Below are 26,740 nucleotides of genomic sequence, written 5' to 3'. Positions count from 1 at the left end.
CGCCTGTCTAGGGATCGAACCGTGCTGCTGGTCTGCTTGGTCTGCTTTAAAAGCCAGCGATTTAGCCCAGTGAGCTAAACCAGCCCCTTACAGAGCTAACCACTGTGCTACCGTGCCAGACCAAGGCAATTGGAGGCACTGTCGCTATCGAAAGAGCATCTGACGACTCAGCTCCGCGAAGACCTCAGAATCTCGGCAGTCGTCAAAAATATCTTGTGAGAGTTCACCTCAAATGCAGCTTCAGGAAAAATGACGGAGAGAGTTCCAAAAAGTAACAACGACTACAAGTTTATTGAGTAGTAAACGGAATGCTAGTCAGTAATAGACTGTATATTTACACAAAATGTTTTACGAATGGATATCAACAGAACCATTACAAAGCTCTAATGCAATGATTAGAATGAACATAACTGCTGTGTTAGTGCTCGTCAATAGAGTAAAAACAATAAAGACCGTGAATTGTCTTTAAAAGTGCTCATTCCCCCAAGCTTGAAGACTTCAGAGACATCCTCTTTGCTTCACGCAAGAGAAGATCAACAATTTCTATTGATACAACAGCTTCAACGTAGTCAACTACCCAAGGCACTTTACTGGAGCATTATCAAACCAACTTGCCAAGTCAAATGGGAGATATTAGGACCAATGACCAAACGCTTAGTCAAAGAGGTAGATGTTAACAGGTGTATTAAAGGAGGAAAGCAAGGTAGAGTGCTGGGGATGGGTAGGGAGGACATTCCAGAGCTTGGGACCTATAATAATAATCTTTATTGTCACAAGTAGGCTTACATTAACACTGCAATGAAGTTACTGTGAAAATCCCCCAGTCGCCACACTCCGGCGCCTGTCCGGGGATCGAACCGTGCTGCTGGTCTGCTTGGTCTGCTTTAAAAGCCAGCGATTTAGCCCAGTGAGCTAAACCAGCCCTTTACAGAGCTAACCACTGTGCTACCGTGCCGGACCAAGGCAATTGGAGGCACTGTCGCCATTGATGGAGTTGAAGAGTGCAGAATTGGACAGGCACAAGAGATCGTGAAGGATTGTAGGGCGAGGGGAGATTGTAGAGATGGGAATTCCTCTTTCATGTTGGTCATCTGGACGCTCGTGTGGTTTGGTGTCACACTTTGCCTAATGCTCCTGTGAACCACCCTGAGACCTTTCATTACATTGAAGCAGAGAGGGGTAATGGCTTTTGGGGTGGGACAACCTCCAGTTTGCAGAGGATAGAATATGGGAGGCTGGCCAGGAAGTTGGAGTGGTCAAAACGAGAGGGAACAAAATGTGTGGACGGAGCATAAACAAGAGTTGCAGTGCATTTAACAAACTCCCATTAGTTGGTGTGGAATAAAGGAGTTGCATTTGAATAATTGTATGTGTCCATATATATGGAACTTCACATGTTCGTCAAAAGTTCCGTTTTAGAGAAACAAGACAAGGAACGTTATCCTGAACAGCAAAAGTAATGTATGTGTTAATACAAATCAGAACCATTAATAAGGAGCTAATCCAATCTGTAAACATTGCAGCATTTAGATCAACATGCCACAACCAAATTCCCTTTGACATCAAAGGAATTGTATTGTAGCCCAAGTATAACGAAAATAACAAAAAGCAAATGCAGACAAGAATACTGTAACGGCATTTCTTTTTCTGTCACCTGACGGGTTAACGTGTTGGGGAAGCTGGGAGGGACTAGTAGAGGAAAAGGTCATTCTCAATGCCCGGAGATGAGCCTATCGGACACAAGGATGGCCAAACTGCCTTGGATGTAACACCATTTCAGCAACACCGTCTAACACAACATTTGGAAATCAGCACTGGTCCGGTTGTATCGATGGCTAATGCATCACAAATATCTGTTTATTTTGCTGATGGAATGCATGCTGGTGACTTCCCAGGACAATGACAGCCAATTGAAGCAACAATCAGTACATGAATTGAAGAGGCAGTCTTGTCTGCGGACTTAATGGGGAATCTCACCAAGAGACACCCTTCTACCCAAACCGTTTTTGAAGAGGTCAGTTTCACGATTCAGACCTTTAATTAAAGGTAGTTTTATTCCAAATTTTGCCTTGCTGGACTCTGACACCATTAAAGAGCTGAATAAATGGGATTAAATCGTCGAATCATTGTCATTGAAGAATATTATCTACAAATAATAATCCAGGCTCCGAGATAAGGGATAGCTTTCTTTGACATACCAAAAACAAACTAACTTTCCAGCCTGAGCTCCAGCTTTTCTGTCTGTCCCAGGCTGATGGAATACAAATCGTGGCACATTGGTTAGCACTGCTGCCTCTCAGCACCAGCGACCCAGGTCTGGTTCCGACCTCCGGTGACTGTGCGGAGTCTGCACGTCCTCCCCGTGTGTGCGTGGGTTTCCTCCGGGTGCTCCGGTTTCCTCCCACAGTCCAAAGATGTGCGGGTTAGGTGGATTGGCCGTGACAAATTGCCCCTTAGTTTCCAAAAGATGTATCGGTTAGATGAGGTTATGGGGCAGGGGAGTGGGCCTAGTTAGCGTGATCTTTCGGAGCGTCGTTGCAGTCTAGATGGGCCAAATGGCCTCTTTCTGCACTGTAGGAATTCTGTGGATTCGAGGAGACCCGCATAAAACATGGTTTTTAAAAAATTAATTTCCGCGATGTGGGCATCGCTGATGAGGCCAACAGATAGTGTCCATCCTTAAGCAGTTTGAATCTGGTCTAGGGACTAGAGCCCACAGTCTGGAACTGACATGAACTGGGGCAATTTCAATCAGGAAGGCTTCGCAACACCCTGAATTGTGGCATGTTTTTTGGGTGGAAATTGGAACGATCCTAAAATCATCCCTGAAACCTTATTTGCATTTGACCCGAATATTGTTGTTTGCAAGGACCCTTCTGTTTGGAGCTGGAATTAAACTTTCTGTAAACTCTATCTTAGCCCACTCTGAATGCCTTTCGCCGAACATGTGCTTGCAATTTATGTTTACTATTTTCCCGCAGCTTTATACATTATAAAAATTAAATCGGTGATGAATACACTTAAACGCATAAGACCAAGCAATATGTAAATTACTATACTGAGCAGATATGTGGCCCAATAGAACATAATCAGAACATAAAGAAAAAGGAGCAGGCGTGAGCCATTCAGCCCCTCGAGCCCTTTCGGTAGGCTTGCAATCGCTTCCATTGTTCCAATGCAGTGAGTGGGTTTTGCGAAGACCGATTGGTGCCTCGCAACTTCCGCGACAGTTTGCCCTCCGCTGCGTTACTTGCGATTTTCCCATGCTTTCCTGAGTTTGAGCTGCACTTTGAACTTTGCTGGTTGAAGGACAATCCCAAATTTTCCTGCCAGGTCTGGCAGGGGTTGGCCGGGAGGAACCTGGGCAGTGAAGCGCTGGAGAAAGGAAGACGTGAAGAGAAAAAGTTCCATCTTGGCCAGGACCTCTCCAACACAAGCCCTGACACCGGCCCCAAAAGGCAGGTAGCTAACCGAAGGGGAGTAGATGTGATTCCCATCTTCATCCAGGAACCGGCCTGAAATAGAGAAGAAAAGATTTATTGTATTTATTTAATATATTTATATAGCCAATCCGTTTAGGTCAAATGCTTCTACACAAAACAAAATGCTGCAGAAACCGGAAATCTGAAATAAAAGCTGGAAATACTCAGCAGGTCTGGTAGCATCTGTGGAGAGTGAGAAACGGAGATAATAGGATGGGTTTTACAGGATGGGGGAAGGGGCGCAATTTGGTTCCATCCTCCAGTAGAAAATCCTATCTTCAGCTGGCCAACTTTAAAGAGAGGGCTGCCCCTGAGAGATGATACACCAGGCGCGGCCTTCACGAGCTGAGAGTGGCACTTCTGCCCATTGGGGAAAGCAAGCCTCTGATTGGCTGGCCGCTGAAGGGTTCCAGCACCACCAGGAGCAACTAGTGGCCGCTGCTGGGACTACAAGTGAGTCCCAAGCAAGGAGACAACTGGATTAAGAGAAATCTGGGGTACCTGGTTCAAAGGGATAGAGGACCTTTGGGAATTGGGGCAGAGGGGGTGGAGTAGATGAGAGGGCGGATCAGGTTTTGTAGGCTGGTGGAGAGGCACAAACGGGATGGGGGGGGGGGGGGGAGGGATGCTCCCAAAGGGTACCAGCAGGAGGAGCTACCCCCACGTCCTTCCCACCTTTTTAGCCTGAGGTCATGAAAGAGTGGGCTGGCCTTCCTCGTTCTGCCTTGCCCCATCCACCATCTCATGATAGCGGAGCTGGGAAGAGACTTTTGCGGCCTTTGATTGGCGATTTAAGAGCCTCAGAAGGCTGAGGGTAGTTGGACTGGCTGATGTTCTACCTGCCCACCATATTATGGGGGATAGCTCAGGTACCCCCCCCCCCCCACCTACGTCTGCAAATATTTCAGTGTTTCAGGCTGAGGACTGTCTGTCAGAGCTGTTGGAGATGTAAGAGGTTTAGAGACAGGGAACTTTAATAAGGACACATTGCGATTTATTTACAATACGGTATATACGCTGCCCAGTGAATCCTTTCTGGGTCTCTATCTAGTCAGTGCCGTCTACACAGAGGTTACCAGAAATCCCCGCCCCCAGCAGGGGAGGTTGTACTCTGTGAGTATCACGGGGAAGGTAACTATTCCCATGCAGGATATTACAGGAACAAATTAAAGGAAAGGCGTGTGGATGGTAGACAGGGCAAACTAAATGACAAAAGGAGCGATGGTGCAGGGCAAAAAGGCAATGGGATAAGGAAAGAAAGAAAACATTAGTTTGAAGGTGACAGCAGAATCGTTACCAGCACCCGCTACTCGACAGCAGTGGTTACAGTGTAAAATTGGTGAACTTGATGTTGAGTCCGCAAGGTGGTAAAGTTAGAAAGCTCTCACCTGGGTCAAAGGCATCTGGATTTTTCCATTCCTTCTCATCGTGATGAATTGCCCAGAGGTTGATGATTACACGAGTTTCTTTCGGAACCGTGTACTCGCCGATGCTATAAGTCAACACATTGGAATTTATTGGAATTAGAATCAATAAACCTGCATCACTCAGTATGTGAACATGGATTTTTAAAAAAGGTGGCCTCCTAAGAAGAAAGGAGAGGAAAACCGGCATTTACACAGCTGTGGGATGTCCCAACATGTTCTCAGCCATTGAGAGACTTGTTGAAGTGTAGTCACTGTTGTAATGCAGGAAACCCAGCAACCAATTTGCACAAAGGAAGTTTACACAAACAGTAAGATGATAAATCATCGGATAATCCTATTTTTACAGATGTTGGTTGATGATTAATATCGGTCAGGCCACACTGCTCTATAAATCATGCCTTGGCATCTTTTATGTCTACCTGAGACAGCAGGTGAGGCCTTGGTTTCAAACCTTGTTCAGCAGCTGGCATTCCTGATAGTGCAGCAACTCCACTGCACTGCACTGCCAACCTGGATCATGTGCTCAAAGTCTTTGGGATGGGTTGAGTTCATAACGTTCTGGCTCAGAGGTTCGTTACTTCCTCCGATAAGAACTGGATCTATTTACCCGAAGGAAACTTAGAGAAGACCTGATAGAAGCTTATGAAATACTCCTACGGCGCCGAGGTCCCAGGTTCAAATCCCGGCCCAGTCCATGTGGAGTTTGCACATTCTCCCCGTGTCTGCGGTGGTTTAACTCCCACAGCCCTAAGATGTGCAGGTTAGGTGTATTGGCCACGCTAAATTGCCCCTTAATTGGAAGAAAAAAATTGGGTACTCTAAATTTATTTTTTAAAAGGATGGCACATGGCACAGTGGTTAGCACTGCTGCCTACAGTACTGAGGACCCGGGTTTGAACCCGTCCCTGGCTCATTGTCCGTGTGGAGTTTGCACATTCGCCCCCACATCCCAAAGATGTGCAGGGTAGGTGGATTGGCCACCCTAAATTGCCCCTTAATTAGAAAAAAAAAGAATTGGGTGAACACCTCTTACATCTCCAACAGCTCTGACAGACAGTCCTCGGCCTGAAACACTGAAATATTTGCAGATGTAGGTGTTCCACATTGGTACCAATGCCTTAAGGTAGGAAGGGGGATGGGGCCCTGCAATCAGAATTTAGGGAGCTAGCTAGAAAGTTAGCAAGACCTCAAATGTAATCATCTTCAGATTATTCCCAGTGCCACATGTAAGTGAGTACAGAAAAGGCAAGATGAACGCATGGCTGGACAGATGGTGCAGGAGGGAGGGCTTTACATTCCTGGGACACTGGGACAGGCTCCTGTACAGAGCTCTGGGACTGAATACCTTGTGGGCGTTTTGCTCGTGATAGTGGGAGGGTTTTAAACTAACTTGACAGGGGTATGGGAACCAAGAGGAAATATTAGAGAGGAATACCAGGATGCACAAAATACTGGGAGGAACAGAAAGCACTGGTATAGAGAATAGTAAAGTTAAGTGAAGTCGAAGTTAGGGGGAAAGTAACAATGTCTCAATTAGGGTTACCGAGCATGTCTGTGAATGCACAGAGTACAGTCAATCCAATTGGGCAGATTGCGTTGTGGAAATATGATGTCGTGGCGATAACAGAAACCTAACTCAAGGAAGGGCAGGATGGGATGTTGAATATTCCCGGGTACAAGGTATTCAGGAAAGATGGGAAAGGAAAGAATGATGGGGGCGATATTGGTCAAGGAGACCATTGCAGTGCTGGAGAAAGAGGCTGTCCCAGAGGACAGAACGCATTTAACTCAAGCTAAGAAACAATTATATTTCTTGGTGTAATCTATAGACCACCAACTAGTGAGAAGGATGAAGAACAAATCTGCAGGGAATTACAGAGAGGTACAAACATTACAGAGCAGCTGTAATGGGGGATTACAATTACACAATGTAAACTGGGGCAGTGATAGTGTAAAGGCGGAGAGCGGCAAAAGTTTCCAGATTGTGTTTGGGAAAATTGTCGATAGAAGTGTGTGTCCAGTCGAACTAGAAAGGTTGCACCGTTGGACCTGGCTCTTGGGAAGGAGATGGACCCAAGTAGATCGAGTGTCAGTGGGGAACATTCAGCAGACAGTGATCATTGTATCATAAGGTTTAGGATGATGATAGAAAAGGCTATCCAGAGTAAAAATAATTAACTGGGGGAAGAGACGACTTCAGTGGGGCAAGAACGGAGCTGGGCCGGTTAGGCTGGAACGAAAGGTTTGGCGGGAAAAACCGCCGCTGAATAATGGGCTACCTTCAAAACAAAAATGGTCCAGACAGAGTGAATATACATTCCCTTAAAAGGCAAAGGTAGAGCAAATAAATCCACAGCTCCAAGGATGAAAAAGGAGATAGAAATTAAGATAAGGAAGAAAATGTGTGCTTACGATAGGTGTCAGGTAGAAAACACAGTTGAGAACCAAGAGAAATATAGAAGGTTTAGGGGAGAGTCTTCTCTAGGCATATAGTAAAGGTGTGGTTAAAGGAGGAGGGGGCTGTTCAGAGACTTAACAGGGAATTTACACATGGAGTCAGGGGACATGGCTGAGGTAATAAAACAAATACTTTGCAAACATCTCTATTTCCCACGGAGGTAGATGCTACCTCGGCCATAGAGACAAACAAGGAAACTGTTCTTAAAAGAGTTCAAATTTGATACGAAGAAGTGTTGCTTGAGGAATGATCTGAAAGTCTGCCGTTGACGCCACGCCACGTCTGTTGGTACTTAAAGTTGACAAGGCACCGGATGAGATGCACCCAAGGATATTGAAGGGAATTGCAGGGGCGCTGGCCATAATCTTCCAGGCTACTCCAGTCTGAGGGGAGGTGCCAGAGGACTGGAGAATTGCAAATGTTGCGCCATGTAGCCATCTAAGATGGACACTGGGCTACAAAATGGAGAACTGCTAAGGCTGCAGGGAAAAACAGTCTTAGTGAGGACAAGCAGTTTGCAGAAGACTAATTTGCATTCTGCACGTACAGAAACCAGTTTTTGGCCAGGTGCAGAGTTTCAGCCAAAGGTGCAAATGGAAACAGATCTGCATAGTAATGAGGTGATCCAGATCCAGACCCCGCACAATAGAAACATTTAAGTATCAATGGATACTTTTGCGTAGACGCCCAGACAGAATGGCGCCACAGTAACCAACACAAAGAACCGTAGGGACCGCCCCACCCATCGAGGAACGACCCTCAGATTGGAGGGTTTGGAAGATATCGATTGGGAAAGGCCCAATCGATACCTGGCAGGTAAAAGAACCGCCCCAAGGGGGCACGGACTTCTAGGACCTATAAGAATAGACCCCGCACATGGGTCGGTCTGTTTTGTTGCTCCGGCTCTGCTCTGCTTTGCTTGCTACATTGCATCCTGACTCCAGTTTCATCACCAGCCGATGAGCCATCAGCCATCGAACTGTAAGTGCCAATACAACGATCACTACGTGATCCAGACCTTGCTAGATCGTGACAACCTTACGATTCAGAGAGTTGCAGACCAAGAACGGGACGAAGGCCTTGTTCCCTGACCTTGCCTGTTCCTGTCTAGATAAGTATTTAGTTGTTTAATATTAGAAGTAAGTTAGTCTCTTTAGCGTATGCATGTGTATTTATTATATTTGTTATAATAAACACCAATCGTTTGGACTTACTAATCGGTGTACAGATTTATTACTTTGAACCTGACCTTGATATACTTGTGACGGTGTCTAAATACGGCACCTGGCGACTCCGAGCATAATTACATACAGAGCCATAGCAGTGTTAAGCACACGGCCTTTAAACGGAGGCGTGTTAATCACACTCCAGTAAAACGAGCAACAGCCCTTGTTCAAAAAAGATTGTGAGAATAGCCCCAGTAATTACAGAGCAGTTTAACATCAGTTGTGGGGAAGCTTCTGGAAACAATTAGACAAGATAGAATTAGTAGCCACATAGAAAAATGTTGGTTGATTAGGAAGGGCCATCATGGATTTCTAACAGAGAAATTGTGTTTAGCTAACTTGTTGGAGTTTATTGAGGAGGTAACAGAAAGGGTTGATAAGGGTAATGCTGTTGATGTGGTGTACATGGACTTTCAGAAGACATTTGATACACAAGTTTTAGCTCATGGAATAAAAGGGTTAGTAGCAACGTGGGTACGAAATTGGCTGAATAATAGGAAGCAGAGTAATGGTCAATGGATATTTTTTGGGCTGAATGGTTGGTAGTGGTGTTCCCCAGGGGTCACTAGTGGGCCCCTTGCTTTTCCTGATGTATATTACTGTTCTAAATCTTGATGTGCAGGGGAGAATTTCAAAATTTACGGATGACATGAAATTTGGAAGTATTGTAAACTTTGAAGAGGACAATATGGAACTTCAAAAGGACAAAGACAAAGATTGGGCAGAGAGGCGGCAAATCAAGTTTTGAAGTTTTGCGCAGGGAAGGGTAAGGTGATGCATTTTGGTAGGAAGATCATGGAGCGACAACAGAAAATAAGGGGTAAAATTCTTAAAGGGGTGCAGGAGCAGAGGGACCTGGGTGTACTTGTGCATTGGTCATTGAAGGTGGCAGGACAGGTGGAGAGAACAGTTAATAATGCAGATAATATTCTGTGCTTTATTAACAGGGACATAGAGTACAAGAGCAAGGAGGTTACGCTGAACATATACAAAACATCAGTGAGAACTCAGCTGGAATATTGTGCATAGTTCTGGGGGCCACATTATAGGAAGGATGTGAACGCATTGGAGAGAGTGCAGGAGAGGTTTACAGGAATATATGAGAAACTTCAGTTGTGAGGATGGATTGGAGAGGTTGGGACTGTTCTCCTTGGAGAGCAGAAGGCTTAGAGGATCTTTGATAGAGATGTTCAAAATCATGAGGGGGCCAAACAGGGTAGACACGGAGAAACTGTTCCCGCTTATATAAGTATCAAGAATGAGAGGTCACAGAAGAAAATGTGATTTGAGAAGAAACCTTTTCATACAGCGAGTGGTTGGGGTCTGGAAGTGTGGTGAAGGCAGGTTCAATCGAGGCATTAGATAATTATTGAATAGAAACAATGTGCAGGGGTATGGGGAAAATACAGGGAAATGGCACTGAGTAATGGTGCTCCTTTGCAGACCTGGTACTGTCATGATGGGCTGAATGGCCTCCTTATGCACCATAACCATTCTGTGATTCTGTGATGTGTTGACATGGTTTGTTTGTTTTGTTTTTTTAAAATAAATTTTAGAGTAACGATTTCTTTTTCCAATCTAGGGGCTTGGCCAATCCACCTAACCAGCACATCTTTGGGTTGTGGGGGTGAAACCCACGCAGACACGGGGAGAATGTGCAAACTCCTCACGGACCCAGGGCCGGGATTTGAACCCGGGTCCTCAGCGCCGTAGGCAGCAGTGCTAACCACTGTGCCGCGTGCTGACCTTTGTGTTGACATGGTTGGAATGGATTAGGATATAGGAGACAGAGAATGGGGATAAAGTTTATACCTTCCAATCCGATATCAGTTCCATGGATAGATTCGCAAAGCTGGGGCTGCTCCCCTCGAGAAGAGAAAGTTGAAAGGAGATTTGATAGGGATGTTCAGGATTATGAAATGTTTGGACCGAGCAGATAGAGAGAAATTTCCAGGGTGGAAGTGCCAAGAATAAAAGTACAGCAATTTCAGGTGATTGATAAAGAACCTGGGGCGAGATGGGGAAAGCATTTTGATATAGCGAGTGGTTAGGATCTGGAATGCACTGCCGATCAGTGCGGTTGTTGCATTCAATTGCAGCTTTCAAAGGGGAATTGGATAACTATCTGAAGAGGAAAGAACTTCAGGGCTACAGAAACAGGTGAGGGCTTGCTGAATTGCTGTTGCAGAGAAGCCAGCACAGACAAAGTGGGCTGAATGGCCAGCTTTTGTGTCATAGCCACTCTAAGATTCCAATTGGCAGGATGTGATTCGTGGTGAGCTCAGGGATCGTAATTGGGGCTGAAGTGATTTGCTACATTTATCAATGGCTTAGGTGAAGAATCTCTTTCTCTGTCTCTTTCTCTCTCTCTCTGTGCCTTCCTCATTGTCCCAGGCTTGCTAACCATAGGGCGAGATTCTCCGCAAATGCAGAGAATCGTAAAGGCTGCCGTGAAACTGGCCGTGTTTCACGGCAACCTCCGCGCCCCCTCCTGGGACCTGATTCTCCGCCCCGGGCGGGGCTAGCAGCGGGGCCCCGTGAAGCACGGCATCGCAGCCTTAGCGACCGCCGCTAAGTCCGCGCACCAAGCATCACGCCGGCTGACGCGCACGATGACGTCAGCCGCGCATGCGCGGGTTGGACGGCTCCAACCCGCGCATGTGCGGGGCCGTCATCTCCCTCGGCCGCCCCTGTGGGGCGGCGGAGGGAGAAAGAGTGCGTCTGTTACGGACGCACTGCCCGCGATCGGTGGGCACCGATCGCGGGCCATCGGGGCCCTGGATGCCCAGAACGGGCATGTTGCGGCCGTTTTTACGACGGCAGCAAGCAGGTGTGTTTGCTGCCGTAAAAACGGCCGTAAAGGCCTGGGAACTCGGTCCATCAGCCTGGGGAGAATCGCTGTTCGCCGTAAAAAAACGAACAGCGATTCGTGTCGTGGGGCGGCCGTGGGGGGGGGGGGGGGGGGGGGGGGAATAGTAGGAGGGCGTGAAAAATTTTGGGGACGCCCCTCCCGCTATTCTCCGACCCGTCGTGGGCAGCGGAGAATCGCGTCCATAGTTTATGTCATTTTTTTTTTTTATAAATTTAGATTAGCCAATTATTTTTTCCAATTAAGGGGCAATTTAGCGTGGCCAATCCACCTACTCTGCACATTTTTGGGTTGTGGGGGCGAAACCCACGCAGACACGGCATAGTTTATGTCATGATATCAGTGTGGAGCAAAGCGAGGAGGTTGACCCCTGTGGTGATATGCCCATGGAATACATCATAGGTGTGAAGGCGTGCAACCTCCAACCAGCAGGTGGCGGTACAGGCGCGCCCCATGCGGTCTCAGACCAAGGTCATGTGACCTGTGACTCAATGTGACATCCGGCCATCTTCAGAAGAAGATTGAGAGGGTAACAAGATGTACATGTGAATGGTCAGTGCTAGGTGCAAGTTCCAGAGGAGTAGTTAGCAGACACCATGATGACATGCTCTGTATCGGATTGCTATCTCACCACACGAGACTCAGTAAAAGATTCTGGTTTGCACGAGTCGAAGTGTTTTGTGGACTCCTTCGTAAGGTATAAAGGACCAAACACAACAGCCCTCAAAGCCACCCCAGCGAATACAGGGATTGAATCCATGCCGTTTTTTGCACTATCCTGGAAGGCAATCTAACCATTTAGCCAACTGTGCAATCTGACTGCGCCCCACCACACATACAGGCATCTGACTGCCACCCCCCAACCCCCACCCACATATACAGGAATGTGACCCCCCCCCCCCATATACAGGAATGTGACCCCCCCCCCCCCCACATATACAGGAATAGGGAACAGCCAAGTTTGTTGAAGCTAAGTTATGTGGTTGAGCGCAGAAGGGTTGCAAAAGATTATTAATGGTTTAGCTGAATGGGGGTATGGCAATAACAGATGGCGTTCAGCTCGGAAAGTGCAAGCTCATGCGCACTTTGGAGTGAGAGAATTTTCTCCATGGTAAGAAACTAGGGTGAGCAGAAACACAGGGGCCCAGATGCAGAAAGGACCAGAATGCAGTGAACAGGCCATGTCCACGTTGACATGTGGATATATTTACCTGGAGTCTTCCAGAGCCATGTGGGGAATTAGGAGCGGTGATACTGGTTGGATTCGGAGGATTTCACTGATAGTTGCACTTAGAAAATGCAAATTGCCTCTATCACTCATTTGAGGAGTCCTTTCAAATCCAATGTTGCTATCGATTTCCTCTTGTATTTTCTTCTGCACCTGCAATGAAAACAAAGCGTCAGACTATTCAGCTGAATGACCTACCAAAAAGATAGGCCTATCACGGGGTGAAGTGCTTTCCAGCCAATGAGATTCTTCTGAAGTGCAGGCTGCACTGTAATGTAGGATAATCTACCTGGAATCTATTCAATGTTTTTATTTGGTGTTTATTTCTATATTTCACATTTTTGTTAAAAACATCTCTTATTGGTATGAAACAGCGTAATCTCCAGCTCACTGCGTGTTGAGGGTCTTTGGAATTCCTTGAGACAGAGAACTATGAGGGGGGGGGGGGGGGGGGGCAGAGTCATTGTGTATATTTCAGGCTGCGATTCTTGATCAGTAAGGGAATCCAGAGTTACGGGGAAAGGGCAGGAAAGTGGACGTGAGGAATGGCAGGTCAGCCATGATCCTGTTGAATGGCGGAGGAGGTTTGAGGGGCCGAATGGCCTCCTCCTGTTCCTATCTCTCGTGGTCTTACGGAATTATAAAAAGGTGCCCAGATTTTTAAATGCGGGGATGCAGGTAGGAAAGGGCATTAAAATGGCAAATTAAGTTCATGTAGATAGATGGAGGCGGTGGGATTCTGTTCAGTCAGAGAGTCCAAGCTCCGATGATAACCTGCACTTTTACAGCACTGCCACCTCACGGCACCGAGGACCCGCGTTCGATCTGGGTCACTGTCCGTGTGGAGTTTGCCCGTTCTCCCCGTGCCTGCATGGGTCTCACTCCCACAACCCCAAAAGAAAAAGATGCAGGGTATTGGTGGATTGGCCATGCTAAATTGCCCCTTAATTGGAAAATAATAAATAAAAAGAATATGGAACTCGCTACCTCAAGGAGTAGCTAAGACGAATGACATTGATGCATTTAAGGGGCAGCTAGGTAAACAGATGGGGGGGAGAAAGGAATAAATTGACATGTTGATAAGAGACTGGGCGGAAACCCACATGAAGCATTAACATTGGCGTCAGCTGAATGTTTGTGCGATAAATACTGTACAACACTCCTGTTATCCATGTTGTATGTCTTTCTTTAAATGTTTCTCCTACCTCAGGATAGTGCAGCAGATAAACTATCATCCATGCGAGTGTGGTACTAGTCGTCTCCACCCCGGCCCCAAATATGTCCGCCACTGTCATAAGCAAGTGGTCATCTGAGAGTCTCTCCTCGTATGCGGAACTGTTGTTATTCTCTGCGTTCATCTTGGCTTTTAACAAGGTGTCAAGCAAATCATTTACAGAGTCGCTGCTATAATTTGCCTGGAAGGTGGGAGGGAACAGAACAAGAGATCGAATAAATAATTAGCAACTACAATGAGAAAACAGGCTGCTCACAAAAGCCTTGTTGAGCTGCTGAATCAGTACAGATTGTAGTTAGACCTTATAGAACATACAGTGCAGAAGGAAGCCATTTGGCCCATCGAGTCTGCACTGACCCACTTTTAAGCACTCGCTTCCACCCTATCTCTGTAACCCAATAACCCCTCCTAACCTTTTCGGACACTAAGGGCAATTTAGCATGTCCAATCCACCTAACCTGCACGTCTTTGGATTGTGGGAGGAAACCGGAGCACCCGGAGGAAACCCACGCAGACACGGGGAGACGGTGCAGACTCCGCACAGACAGTGACCCAGCGGGGAATCGAACCTGGGACCCTGGCGCTGTGAAGCCACAGTGCTAACCACTGTGCTACCGTGCTGCCCACTAATTATCTTATTTATTACATGCAGTTTTCCGTTCCAGTCACCATGGCATCAAGAGAAATATTGAGAGGAGCTGTACGGCGGAAAGTGGATCCCTAGGGTTGATCATGTGGAAAAAGTTGGAATGGTCAGTTTAAATGGGGATGGAGTTGAATGAGTGAGGAGAGCTTTATAGGTAAACTCAATAGAAAGGTTTCATCATGAGAACAGTTTCAAGGTGACCAAGACTCCAGGGAGGAAGATAAAGGTACAATCAAGATACAAGATACGATAGGTCCTATCTGGTCAAAGCAAACTTTGGAATTGATATCAGGGAGAATTTGTGCATATTTAGGTTAATACCTGGAATGGCCATCCAATCAGGAAAACATTCGGCAATCGTTCAGGAGGCTGATCACTGCTGTCTTGGGAGAGGGATCTTCGCTTTCTATTGATGGGATGAACTAGATGTGGCAAATGGCCTCGCCTGAACCTTGAACAGGAACTTAGTGGAGGAAGCCAAAGTATTGGGAGCTCTCTCAGCCTTCCAATGGGTATAGCCTTTGGGTAAGTGCGATATAAAGCCTGCAGAATTATTGTGTTCAATCCCTATCTGGGGAGAAGTTTCTCACTTTGCGATTTATCAACTTCAGGAACATCACTTGAATATATTAACATAAAATTATTAGGCCCCTCCACCTGAACCATCCCCCCCTCCCCCATCAGAAAATCCATCCATGGTGGTGTGACGGCAGAATGGCCTGAATCACCACTGGTCTCCCAATACCGCTCCCAGGGAACCTCGGCTGAATGAAGCACTCAGGAGGGTCAAGCCCCAGCACTGGCCTGGCACTACCCCCTGGCAGTACCATGGGGGAAACCTGCAGTAACTAACCAAGGTTCCTTAGACAACACAGCCACCTAGAAGGACAAGAGCAGCAGCTGCCTGGGAACCCCACCACCTGGAGGTTCCCCTCCATGTCACTCACCGCCCTGACTTGGAAATATATCACCGTTCCTTCACTGTCGCTGGGGCAACATCCTGCAACTCCCTGCCTAACAGCACTGTGGGTGTACCTACACCTGAAGGACTGCAGCGGTTCATGAAGGTAGCTCGCCACCACCTTCTGAAGGGCAAATAAGGATGGGTAATAAATGCTGGCCTAACCAGCGACACCCACATCCCGTAAATGAATTACTGAAAAAGACGCCAGAGGGTTCCAGGGTGAACTCCTTTTCTCTCTTTGCAGTGGCGTGTCCTTTAGAAATGGTGCCCCCGATCCACGGCTGACTAAATTGCTGGCTAGGCGGATAAATCAGAGGACACCCCGCCAGTGATACAGTGAGGGATAGCCATTGCTGTTGGTCGCTTCACCGCCACTTTACCCGCCCGAGATCGGCTTTTGCCGATTTCCGATTACCCTTGCAATCAAATATCCTGAAGCCATCTTTGATGCCGTTGGTAATGATTGCACACTATAACCATGCCCATATGTTCTGGGCATGCCCGGCACTGGAGGAGTTCTGGAAGGGGGTGGCGAGGACGGTGTCGAGGGTGGTGGGATCCAGGGTCAAGCCAGGATGGGGACTCGCGATTTTTGGGGTTGGGGTGGAGCCGGGAGTGCAGGAGGCGAAAGAGGCCGGTGTGCTGGCCTTTGCGTCCCTAGTAGCCCGGCGAAGGATCTTGCTACAATGGAAGGATGCGAGGCCCCCAAGCGTGGAGACCTGGATCAATGACATGGCGGGTTTCATTAAGCTAGAGAAGGTCAAATTCGCCCTGAGAGGGTCGGTACAAGGGTTCTTTAGGCGGTGGCAGCCTTTTCTCGACTTTCTGGCTCAACGATAGGGTACGGGGACAGTAGCAGCAGCAACCCGGGGAGGGAAAAGGGGGGGGGGGCCGACAATGACTATGTTTGTTTATTTAATTTTAATATTTTTAAAGTTCTTTTGTTGTTCATTAGGGTTGGGGGGTGGGGGGATGTGATACATGCGCCGATACGGTCTGGGGGTGTCACAGTTATTATGGGTTATTTTGTTGCATTTCATTGTTTGTCGTTATGTTTTATATTTTCTGTAAAAAATTCCAATAAAAATTATATTTAAAAAAAAATGATTGCACACTATTGGAGAAATACCAGGAAAAACACTTCCTCACGGGGATTTACAAACATCGGATTGTATAGTTAATCTTTTATACTTAATGATTAAAGGATGACTCGATTGAAGTTTTGAAGACACTAAGAGGAACAGAAAAACTATTTCTGCAGGTTGGGGACTAAGGGGCAGAGTTTTAGAATTAGAACCAAATCTTTCAGGGTGGAACTAAAAAATACCTCGACACTCAAAGACTGGTAGGAGTTTGGAACGCTCTTCCAGAAATGGAAATTGACACGAGATCAATTGTTAACTTTAAAGCTGAGATTGATCGAGTTTTGTTAATCCAGGGAAAATGGGGGAAACAAGTGACCATATAGTTTACTGGTCAGCTATAATCTCATTGAACAGTGGAACCAGCTCAAGTGTTTCCTACCATGTGCCTTGCCAGATTTAGGAGCCGCAGAGTGGTTAGCACTGCTGTCTCACGGCGCCAGGGACCCGGGTTCAATTCTGGCCTTGGGTGACTGTGTGGAGTTTGCACATTCTTCCCGTGTCTGCTCTGGTTTCCTCCCACAGTCCAAAGATGTTCAGGTTAGGTGGATTGGCCATGCTAAAATTGCTTCTTAGTGTTCAGGGTTGTGTAGGTTAGGTGGGGTTAGGGGGATTGGGCAAGGGAGTGGGCCTAAAGGAGGTGTTCTTTGCATACCTGATGGGCCAGATGGCCTCCTTCTACACTGTAGGGAGTCTATGAGTCGAAGATAAGTTAATGTTTCAGGTCAACTGTAGTTAGTTGGAAAGCAATGATGGTGAACAGGATAGAAGAGATAAATGGAAATTGTGTCAGATAGAAGGGTAAAACTTCGAAAGAGCCAACTCCTGTTTCTATATTCCTATTTCTTCAACTATTGACTGATCTGATTGAACGCAATATCACATATCCATTCGATTTCTTCCATAACATCAATGAAATTGAGGGTATTGTGCATTTCACATCAAAGTACCTTGTGCTCTTCAAATTTCTTCTGAAGAATGCTGTCTCGAACTGCAATGCATTGTTTCAGAGTATGGAGATCTTCATTGGGAAATAGCTATAAAGTAACAGAGAGACAGTTATTGCAGAGTCTCCAACTGGAGGTTAATGTGCTCAGGATTTGCATTCAGAGATACTTGCACACCACCCATGATGGGAATTGCTAAACACCATCCACAAACCGAGATTACGTCAGAGTCTAAGAGGCTCAAATTACAAATGGAAATAGTGATTGAGAATGAAGTACCTGGAGCCAGGGGAAGATGTCTATTAAGCTATCCTTTCCCACAGTATTCACGATGCCTTGGCTGTACTCCAGCATTTTCTCAAACTCCGGGTCTTCTTTTTCATACATCGAGTTAAAACACAGCAAGCAGATTACATTGGTGACGGCTCGAGTCACCTCAGGCATGATGTCCAGCGGTGAATCGAGAAAATGTTCAAACGTACAGCAAGCCGATGCAACTCCTTGGCAAACTGTTCATCATCAGCACACAACAAAGCGGAGAAAACTATTAGAACTAGGACGGCCAGTATATTAATTCATGTTGCAGGTCATCAAAACTGAAGAAAGATACACATCTAGTTGTTTTGAAAGCAATGGTGGTGAGCAAGATAGAAGAGACCGACAGAAATCCTGTTGGGCAGGAGTGCATAACTTCTTCAAGGCGGGCATTCCTCCGCATTTCTGTTTGTCTCTTCTACGCTTCCTCTGTTCGACATTCCTTTATCTCAGGTTGCACATTTGTGAAGCCCCTTTAACATCGAACATACAGTGCAGAAGGAGGCCATTTGGCCCATCGAGTCTGCACCAACCCACTTAAGCCCTCACTTCAACCCTATCCTGGTAACCCAATAACCCCCTTAACCTTTTTAATCACTAAGGGCAATTTATCATGGCCAATCCACCTAACCTGCACGTCTTTGGACTGTGGGAGGAAACTGGAGCGCTCGGAGGAAACCCACGCAGACACGGGGAGAACGTGCAAACTGCGAACAGACAGTGACCCAGTGGGGAATCGAACCTGGGACCCTGGCGCTGTGAAGCCACAATGCTATCCACTCGTGCTACCGTGCTGCTTTAGGATCTTTCTCTACACTTCTTTTTTGTGAATATCGTCACACCTGTTTCGCTCCCTTTGGAGAATGGTGTGGATGTTTAGAAAGGAACCTGCTCTGAGTCACGTGAACAATCTTTCCTTGGAGTGGTTCTTAGAGCAGGGCCTTCCAGCTCAGAGGGGAGAGAGTCACCATCGAGCCGTACTATTCTTCCCTCCACTAAAGGTGCTCCGTAAATAAACATTTTCCTGGTTACAGAACTAACTTCACACTGCCTGGGGCTGATTGTTCTAAATAACCACTTTGCCCTTCCAAACACTTGAAGATGTAGATTGTTTAGAGTAAATATTTTACAGATGTTAATCATTCTCTGGTAATTTAGATGATTGTCCATTATCTATGGCTGAACCTGGGCAGTAAGAAGGACCATAATAATAACAATAGCTTATTGTCACAAGTAGGCTTCAATGAAGTTACTGTGAAAAGCCCCTAGCCGCCACATTCCGGCGCCTGTTCGGGGAGGCCGGTACGGGAATTGAACCCACGCAGCTGGCCTTGTTCTGCATTCTGTTTAGCCCACTAAAGCAGCTCCTGCTTCACCTGCACTCACTTCCAGCTGCGGGTAACACAGTGAAACAGGAACGCTGCCCAATCTTCTCCTCTCTAATATCAAATCCCTCAAACCACTGCCACTGAGATCAGTGAGTCAGTGCCGGGTGAGGATTGAACGTTGGGCCCTGTTTGTGGGCATGCTTCAGTCGGCCACTACTAAACGCAATGTGCCATCAGAGGTGTCATAAGGAATAGTCAGTGGGGGGACTGTGAAGTGTACTCACTCATTTTCTCGAGAGTTGCTGATCCATCGCCAAACAGAGAGATGGCGGAATGAACGAGCTTCCTGTGAAACTTCCAGCCCGGACAGTAGTTTCCAAACGCAATATCCTTGCCACCTCTGGTGAGCAAGTCTGTAGTCACCTGTACCGAGAAAGAGAGAAGACATCATACATGCCGTGCTTTAACATTGAAACATTGGGTTACATTGATCACAGGGGAGGTGAGGGTTACATTGGAACACAGTAATTAGGAGCTGAAGTAGGCAATTCAGCCCTCCGAGCCTGCTCTGCCATTCAATCCGATCCTGGCTGATCTCGTCCTGGTCTCAAATCCACCTCCCCACCTGTTCCCCATATCCCTTTAAAACCTTTATTAAATCAGAAATATATCTATCTCCTTATTGAAACCATTTTTAGGCGGCAGGGTAGCAGAGTGCTTTGATTGCCAACTTGGGTAACTGCCTGTGTGGAGTATGCACTTTCTCCCCGTGCCTGTGTGGGTTTCCTCCGGGTGCTCCGGTTTCCTCCCATAAGTCCCGAAAGACACGTTTGTTAGGTGAATTGGACATTCTGAATTCTCTCTCCGTGTACCTGAGCAGGCGCCGGAATGTGGCGACTAGGGGACTTTCACAGTAACTTCATTGGAGTGTTAATGTAAGCCTACTTGTGACACTAATAAAGATCATAATTATAATGACTCAGATTCCACCGCACTATGGGGCAGCGAGTTCCACAGATTCGCCACCCTCTGCGAGAAGTAGTTCCTCCTCATCTCAGTTCTACATCTACCGCCCCTCAGCCTATATCTGTGACCTCTGGTTCTAGATTGCCCTACAAGGGGGAGCGTTTGGTCTACATTTACTTTATCAATCTCTTTTAGTATTTTATACAATTCGATCAGTACCCCTCTTATCCAGCGAGTATGAGCCCAAACTGTTTAACGTCTCCTCATAGATCAATCCTTTCCTCCCCAGAATCAATCTGGGTCGTGATGGGCTGTCAGAAGTAAAGAATCTAGTTTGTTATCTGCAAGGAGGAGAAAGGAGTACGCTGCATGAGGGAGATAATGAGATGAAAGGTTAAGAGTTGTGTTGACCTCTGGTGGTGGCGATGTGCTGGACAGTTGCACAAAAGGTGGCTTCCCCTTGGAAATTTCAATTTAGCCCCTTTTAACCCATAAATTGGACACTAAAACAACAAAACCACCCCATCCTCCTCACCCTAAACTAACAACTACCCAAGGAAATACCTTCAAACCAGACATGGAGCTGGAAAAATAGGAAGAGCAAAAGCCAGGAGATGATGATCCAAGCCTCTGATACACAGAATGAAGCGGAGCAAAGTATGGAGGACCAGCAGAAGATCCCACTATAAATTCCTGATTTCTGTCCCTCCCACCATATTCTCCCCCCCATACCCACCATCTAACCCGCTGGTGGGTGCTTGGGAGAACTCTGCCCATGATGTGGTTATCACGTACAATTGCAGCTTTGGGGGCAATTCACAGTTAAAACTGTGAATATATTTACATTTCCACTGCAACGTCCATCCCTCCCTTACTCCAGACAGGCTGAACTTCAGAAGTCATTGATGCAGTTTTAATCATCTTGAACTGCAGCGGTTCAAGAAAGCAGCTCACTATCACCATATGAAATGAAAATGAAAATCGCTTATTGTCACGAGTAGGCTTCAATGAAGTTACTGTGAAAAGCCCCTAGTCGCCACATTCCGGCGCCTGTCCGGGGAGGCTGGTACGGGAATCGAACCGTGCTGCTGGCCTGCCTTGGTCTGCTTTAAAAGCCAGTGATTTTAGCCCAGTGAACTAAACCAGCCCCTGAAGTTACTGTGAAAAGCCCCTAGTCGCCACATTCCGGCGCCTGTTCGGGGAGGCTGTTACGGGAATCGAACCGTGCTGCTGGCCTGCCTTGATCTGCTTTCGAAGCCAGCGATTTAGCCCAGGGTGCTAAACAGCTCCTTGTCCAGATGAGCGATAAATGCCGGACTTGTCAACGACGCCCACACCCCAAAGAAGAATGAAAAGAGTGATAACGAGTGTATGAAAGACATCTGACATTGAAAAACATTGTCTGGTCATGATTCCATTGCCATTTGTGGGATCTTGCTGTGTACAAATTGACTGCCGTGCTTCTGACATTCAAACAAGAGACAACATTTTTGTTTAAGTATTTCTTTGGTTTTAAAGTACTTTGGTCCACTCTGAGGTTGTGAAAACCGCAATATAAAAGCACTTTTTTGTGTACTGCCATCCTGCTGAAGGTACGTCATAAATCTGTTTCAAGATGCACTAAAAGGATACAGAGACTTAATGTAACATTTGAAAGATTGGTGTTGCACGAATTCTATTTGCACGATTTGCAGCAATGTTGAGTCCAGAAGCAGGGTTGTAGGTACTGAATTTTTTTTTTTTAAATTTAGATTAGCCAATTATTTTTTCCAATTAAGGGGCAATTTAGCGTGGCCAATCCACCTACTTTGCACATTTTTGGGTTGTGGGGGCGAAACCCACGCAGACACGGGGAGAACGTGCAAACTCCACACGGACAGTGACCCAGAGCCGGGATCGAACCTGGGACCTCAGCGCCGTGAGGCGATTGTGCTAACCACTAGGCCACCGTGCTGCCCTGTAGGTACTGAATTAATGATATTTACTGATAGAGCTTCAGGAGTACAGTATAATCTGTAACAATAGCCAATTATGTCAATGGTCAAGGCTGGAGGGAAGTCAGAGTGGTTTGAGGTGAAATGCTGATGTGACACAAAATTCAAATTTCAAAAGTATGGAGAGAGAAGAAAGACCAAAGAGCATCAAAGTTTTAAATTTAAAATATGGTCACTAATAAATCCAGGAGAGAAGTAAAGAAAACGTCATTAATGCTCGGCACAACATCGAGGGCCGAAGGGCCTGTTCTGTGCTGTACTGTTCTATGTTCTATGTTCTAATATGGAGCTTGCTACCACGAGTGAATAGATAGGCACAAGAGAGAGAGAGGGGATGGCAGGACCTGTTAAGAGGGTTAAATCAAGAGGCTTGTCTGGAGTACAAGCATTGAATGTTTGGGCCAAGTGGCCTGCTTCTGGGCTCAGTAAGAAGTCTTACAACACCAGGTTAAAGTCCAACAGATTTGTTTCAAACACTAGCTTTCGGAGCACTGCTCCTTCCTCAGGTGAATGGTTCTGGGCTGTACATGTATTGTAATTGTATCTAAGATGAAGATTTTGGCACTGTCATAGTGCTGGGAGAAACTGAGTTATTGAAGGTGATAAATCTTGGTTTCAACACCGAGGAAGCAAAATGTGGAGGATGGATTGTTTGACGTTTACAGCAAGGCAGGAATTCTAAAATTCCCCTAGGAAGGTTTGTTCCAGATTGTGCCCTGTTTTATGCATGAATTCCTTGCTGTTAATATTCCGTCCAGATCGAACAGGACTTGGTGTTAACAGCAGCACAGGAGCGTCTTTTAATTAAACATACTCCCGCTTCTCTTGGCCCAGGTAAGACCAACGTGAGAAACTATCAAAGGGGGGGGGGGGGGGGGCATATGAAAGCCTCAACTATATTAAAAATGAAAACTCAACAATCAGTGGTTAGCACTGCTGCCTCACGCTGCCGAGGTCCCAGGTTCGATCCTGGCTCTGCGTCACTGTCCGTGTGGAGTTTGCACGTTCTCCCCGTGTTTGCGTGGGTTTCGCCCCCACAACCCAAAGATGTGCGGGGTAGGTTGATTGGCCACGCTAACTTTAAAAAATAAATAAATACATTTAGAGTACCCAATTCGTTTTTTCTTCCAATCAAGGGGCAATTTAGCGTGGCCAATCCGCCTAACCTGCATATCTTTTGGGTTGTGGGGGCGAAACCCACGTAAACACAAGGAGAATATGCAAACTCCACACGGACAGTGACCCAGAGCCGGGATCGAATCGGGGACCTCGGCGCCGTGAGGCGGCAGTGCTAACCACTGTGCCACCATGCTGCCCTTTGGTCACGCTAAATTGCCCCTTAATTGGAAAAAATGAATTAGGTACTCTAAATTTATTTTAAAAAAGAGAACTCAACAATGTGGCGGCAAATTATTCACTGGGAACTAAGGTGCAAGGATGCTTGTAAGCAACATAAAGAATAGCACAGTTCAGCCAGGTTAAATGACCTACTTCCAAGCTGTATCTGCTGCGTAATTTCACCAGCACACTGTGCTCCAGCAAACATTAGCGTTACTAAAATACATGAAAAGGTGCTGTGAATGAAGCACTTTCCTTCAAGCACGTTTCTATACAGACAGGCCAAAGTGAAGAGTCAGTGCTCAAGGGTGCACCTTAGAGGAAGCTTGGTAAACACAGGACATCAAACGGTATAAGAATGAGGTGATGACAAAGGGCCAGGAGGAGGCCCACGTGGGACATTAATGGACCGGTTGAGCCAAATGAGCTGTTTATTAGGATTATGCAGAGTAAGCGCAAAGCCTCGGCAAGTCGTGATACAAAGTTAGAAGTAGGGGAAGACTCAGGGAGAGTAGAAGTTGGACAAATTGTGGCGATGAATTGGAGCTGGGGAATCAAAATGAGGCAGTAATAAAATCTCCACAGTTAATCCGAGAGAATTAGTTTCCTGTTTCCAAAGTACAGAAAATCAACCAAGGGCTTACCACAGTCTGATTGCTGAGGAACAGAATACAGCTCCTGCTTTAAGCAAAAAAATTTAAACTCTTTAAATAAGGTGCAAGAAAAATGTTGCATGTCTACAAATTAAGTTTTAAAATGATCTAAATTTCCACAAGCATAATATAATTTGTGAGGGCATAAACTATGAAAAGTTCTGAGTATGATACAGTTTGTTAGCTGACCATGCAATTGCCAAAGTGACCTGTCCACATACAACACAATCTCACCATGTTGGGTCTGCCACCAAAGATTTTTCCCTTTTTCAGGAGGACTTCCTTGGCATGTTGATAGCTGTTGATCACCACCACATAGTGCGGACCCATCATCAGGGAAAAGGTATTCCCATATGTTTTTTGGAGTTTCTGGAAGAGCAGGTGAGGTGGGAGATCACTCCATAGGCTGAGCAGGCTTCCGATCAGTGGGAACGATGGCAAGCTTTTGGGAAATCTGCTTCCATTCAGCTTTCTCTGAATTAGGCTGGTCACAGAGAAGATCACAAAGGCCACAGTAAGGATCAGTGCGGGCAGCACAAGGCTCATCTTCTCTGGTGTTCCGGAGCCAGTCGCTGGAATCTAAAGTGGAACAAAGGCAGACTCTAACCCTTTTATAAGTTGGAGAATCGGAGCCTTGACACAGTGTTATCATCTACAAGGAGATGATGCAAAATAATCTAAAACTCAACATATTTGTTTCCCAGCCAATCCCAATCAGACAAAACCACACAGGCTGATGAAATCTACCTGCAGAGGGCACTCTGGCACTAATAGAAACATAACATAGAAACATAGCCTGGAAAATAGAAGCAGGAGGCGGCCATTCAGCCCTTTGAGTCTGCTCCACCATTCGTTCTGATCAGGGCTGAGCCTCCAACTTAATAGCCTAATCCCACTTTCCTCTCATATCCTTTGATCCCCTTCGTCCCAAGTGCTATATCTAACTGCTTCTTGAAAACAGAGTGTTTTGGCTTCAACTACGTCCTGTGGTAGCAAGTTTCACAGGCTCACCATAAGACCATAAGAAATAGGAGCGGAAGTAAGGCCATTCGGCCCATCGAGTCCACTCCACCATTCAATCATGGATGATTTCAACTCCATTTACCCGCTCTCTCCCCATAGCCCTTAATTCCTTGAGAAATCAAGAATTTATCAATTTCTGTCTTAAAGACACTCAATGTCCCGGCCTCCACCGCCCTCTGTGGCAATGAATTCCACAGACCTACCACTCTCTGGCTGAAGAAATTTCTCCTCATCTCTGTTCTAAAGTGACTCCCTTTTATTCTAAGGCTGTGCCCCCGCGTCCTAGTCTCCCCTGCTAATGGAAACAACTTCCCTACGTCCATCCTATCCAAGCCATTCATTATCTTGTAAGTTTCTATTAGATCTCCCCTCAACCTCCTAAACTCCAATGAATATAATCCCACGATCCTCAGACGTTCATCGTATGTTAGGCCTACCATTCCTGGGATCATCCGTGTGAATCTCCGCTGGACCCGCTCCAGTGCCAGTATGTCCTTCCTGAGGTATGGGGCCCAAAATTGCTCACAGTATTCTAAATGGGGCCTAACTAGTGCATTATAAAGCCTCAGAAGTACATCCCTGCTTTTATATTCCAAGCCTCTCACTAGTTGAAGAGATTTCTCCTCATCTCAGTCCTAAATGGTTTACCCCTTATCTTCAGACTGTGGCCCCTGGTTCCGGACACTCCTACAATCGGGTACGTCCTTCCTGCATCTACCCTATCTAGTCCTGTTAGAATTTTGTAGATTTCTATGCGACCCCCCCCCACCCCCCATCATTCTTCTGAACTCCAGCGAAGCGAATACAATCCTAACCAACACAATCTCTCCTCACACGTCAGTCCCGCCGTCCCAGGAATCAGTCTGGTAAACCTTCGCTGCACTCCCTCCATAACAAGAATATCCTTCCTCAGAAAAGGAGACCAAATCTGCTCACAATATTCCAGGTGTGGCCTCACCAGGGCCCTGTATAATTGAAACAAGACATCCCTGCTCCTGTACTCGAATCCTCTCGCTATGAAGGGCAACATACCATTTGCCTTCTTTACTGTCTGCTGTACCTGTATCTTCAGCGACTGGTACCACGACACCCAGGGCTCGTTTCATATTCCCTTTATGGCCATTCAGATCATAATCTACCTTTCCATTTTTGATACCAAAGTGGATAATCTTACATTTATCCACAGTATACTGCATCTACCAACTTGTCTAAATCACACTGAAAGATCTCTATTCTCCTCACAGCTCACCCTTCCACCCAGCTTTGTGTCATTTGCAAATTGTGGAGATATTGCATTTTATTCCATCAGTTGAATCATTAATATATATTGTGAATAGCTGGGGTCCCAGCACCGATCCCTGCGGTACCCCACTAGTCACTGTCTACTATTTGGAAAAAGACCCGTTAATTCCTACTACTGTATTTGTTTCCCGTCTGCCAACCTGTTTTTCATCCATCTCAATACACAACCCCTAATCCTATGCACTTTCATTTTACACG

The 26,740-nt window shown here is 46.3% G+C and overlaps 1 protein-coding gene across 1 annotated transcript; it reads right to left on the bottom strand.

The window, feature by feature from the left end:
• Nucleotides 1-2,440: 2,440 nt before the first annotated feature.
• On the bottom strand, nt 2,441-24,813 carry LOC119950696 (steroid 17-alpha-hydroxylase/17,20 lyase). The gene is made up of 8 exons (XM_038773346.1): nt 24,452-24,813; nt 19,551-19,689; nt 17,903-18,132; nt 17,627-17,713; nt 13,896-14,105; nt 12,674-12,843; nt 4,871-4,974; nt 2,441-3,515 (listed from the first exon to the last, which is right to left on the bottom strand). Exons 1-8 carry the CDS (start codon nt 24,761-24,763, stop codon nt 3,247-3,249), a joined length of 1,521 nt encoding a protein of 506 aa, XP_038629274.1. The 5' UTR covers nt 24,764-24,813; the 3' UTR covers nt 2,441-3,246.
• Between the last annotated feature and the right edge of the window lie 1,927 nt (nt 24,814-26,740).

Source organism: Scyliorhinus canicula, chromosome 16 (assembly GCF_902713615.1).
Source record: "Scyliorhinus canicula chromosome 16, sScyCan1.1, whole genome shotgun sequence".
Lineage (NCBI taxonomy): Eukaryota > Metazoa > Chordata > Chondrichthyes > Carcharhiniformes > Scyliorhinidae > Scyliorhinus > Scyliorhinus canicula.
This window is presented reverse-complemented; position numbering and strand designations above follow the sequence as displayed.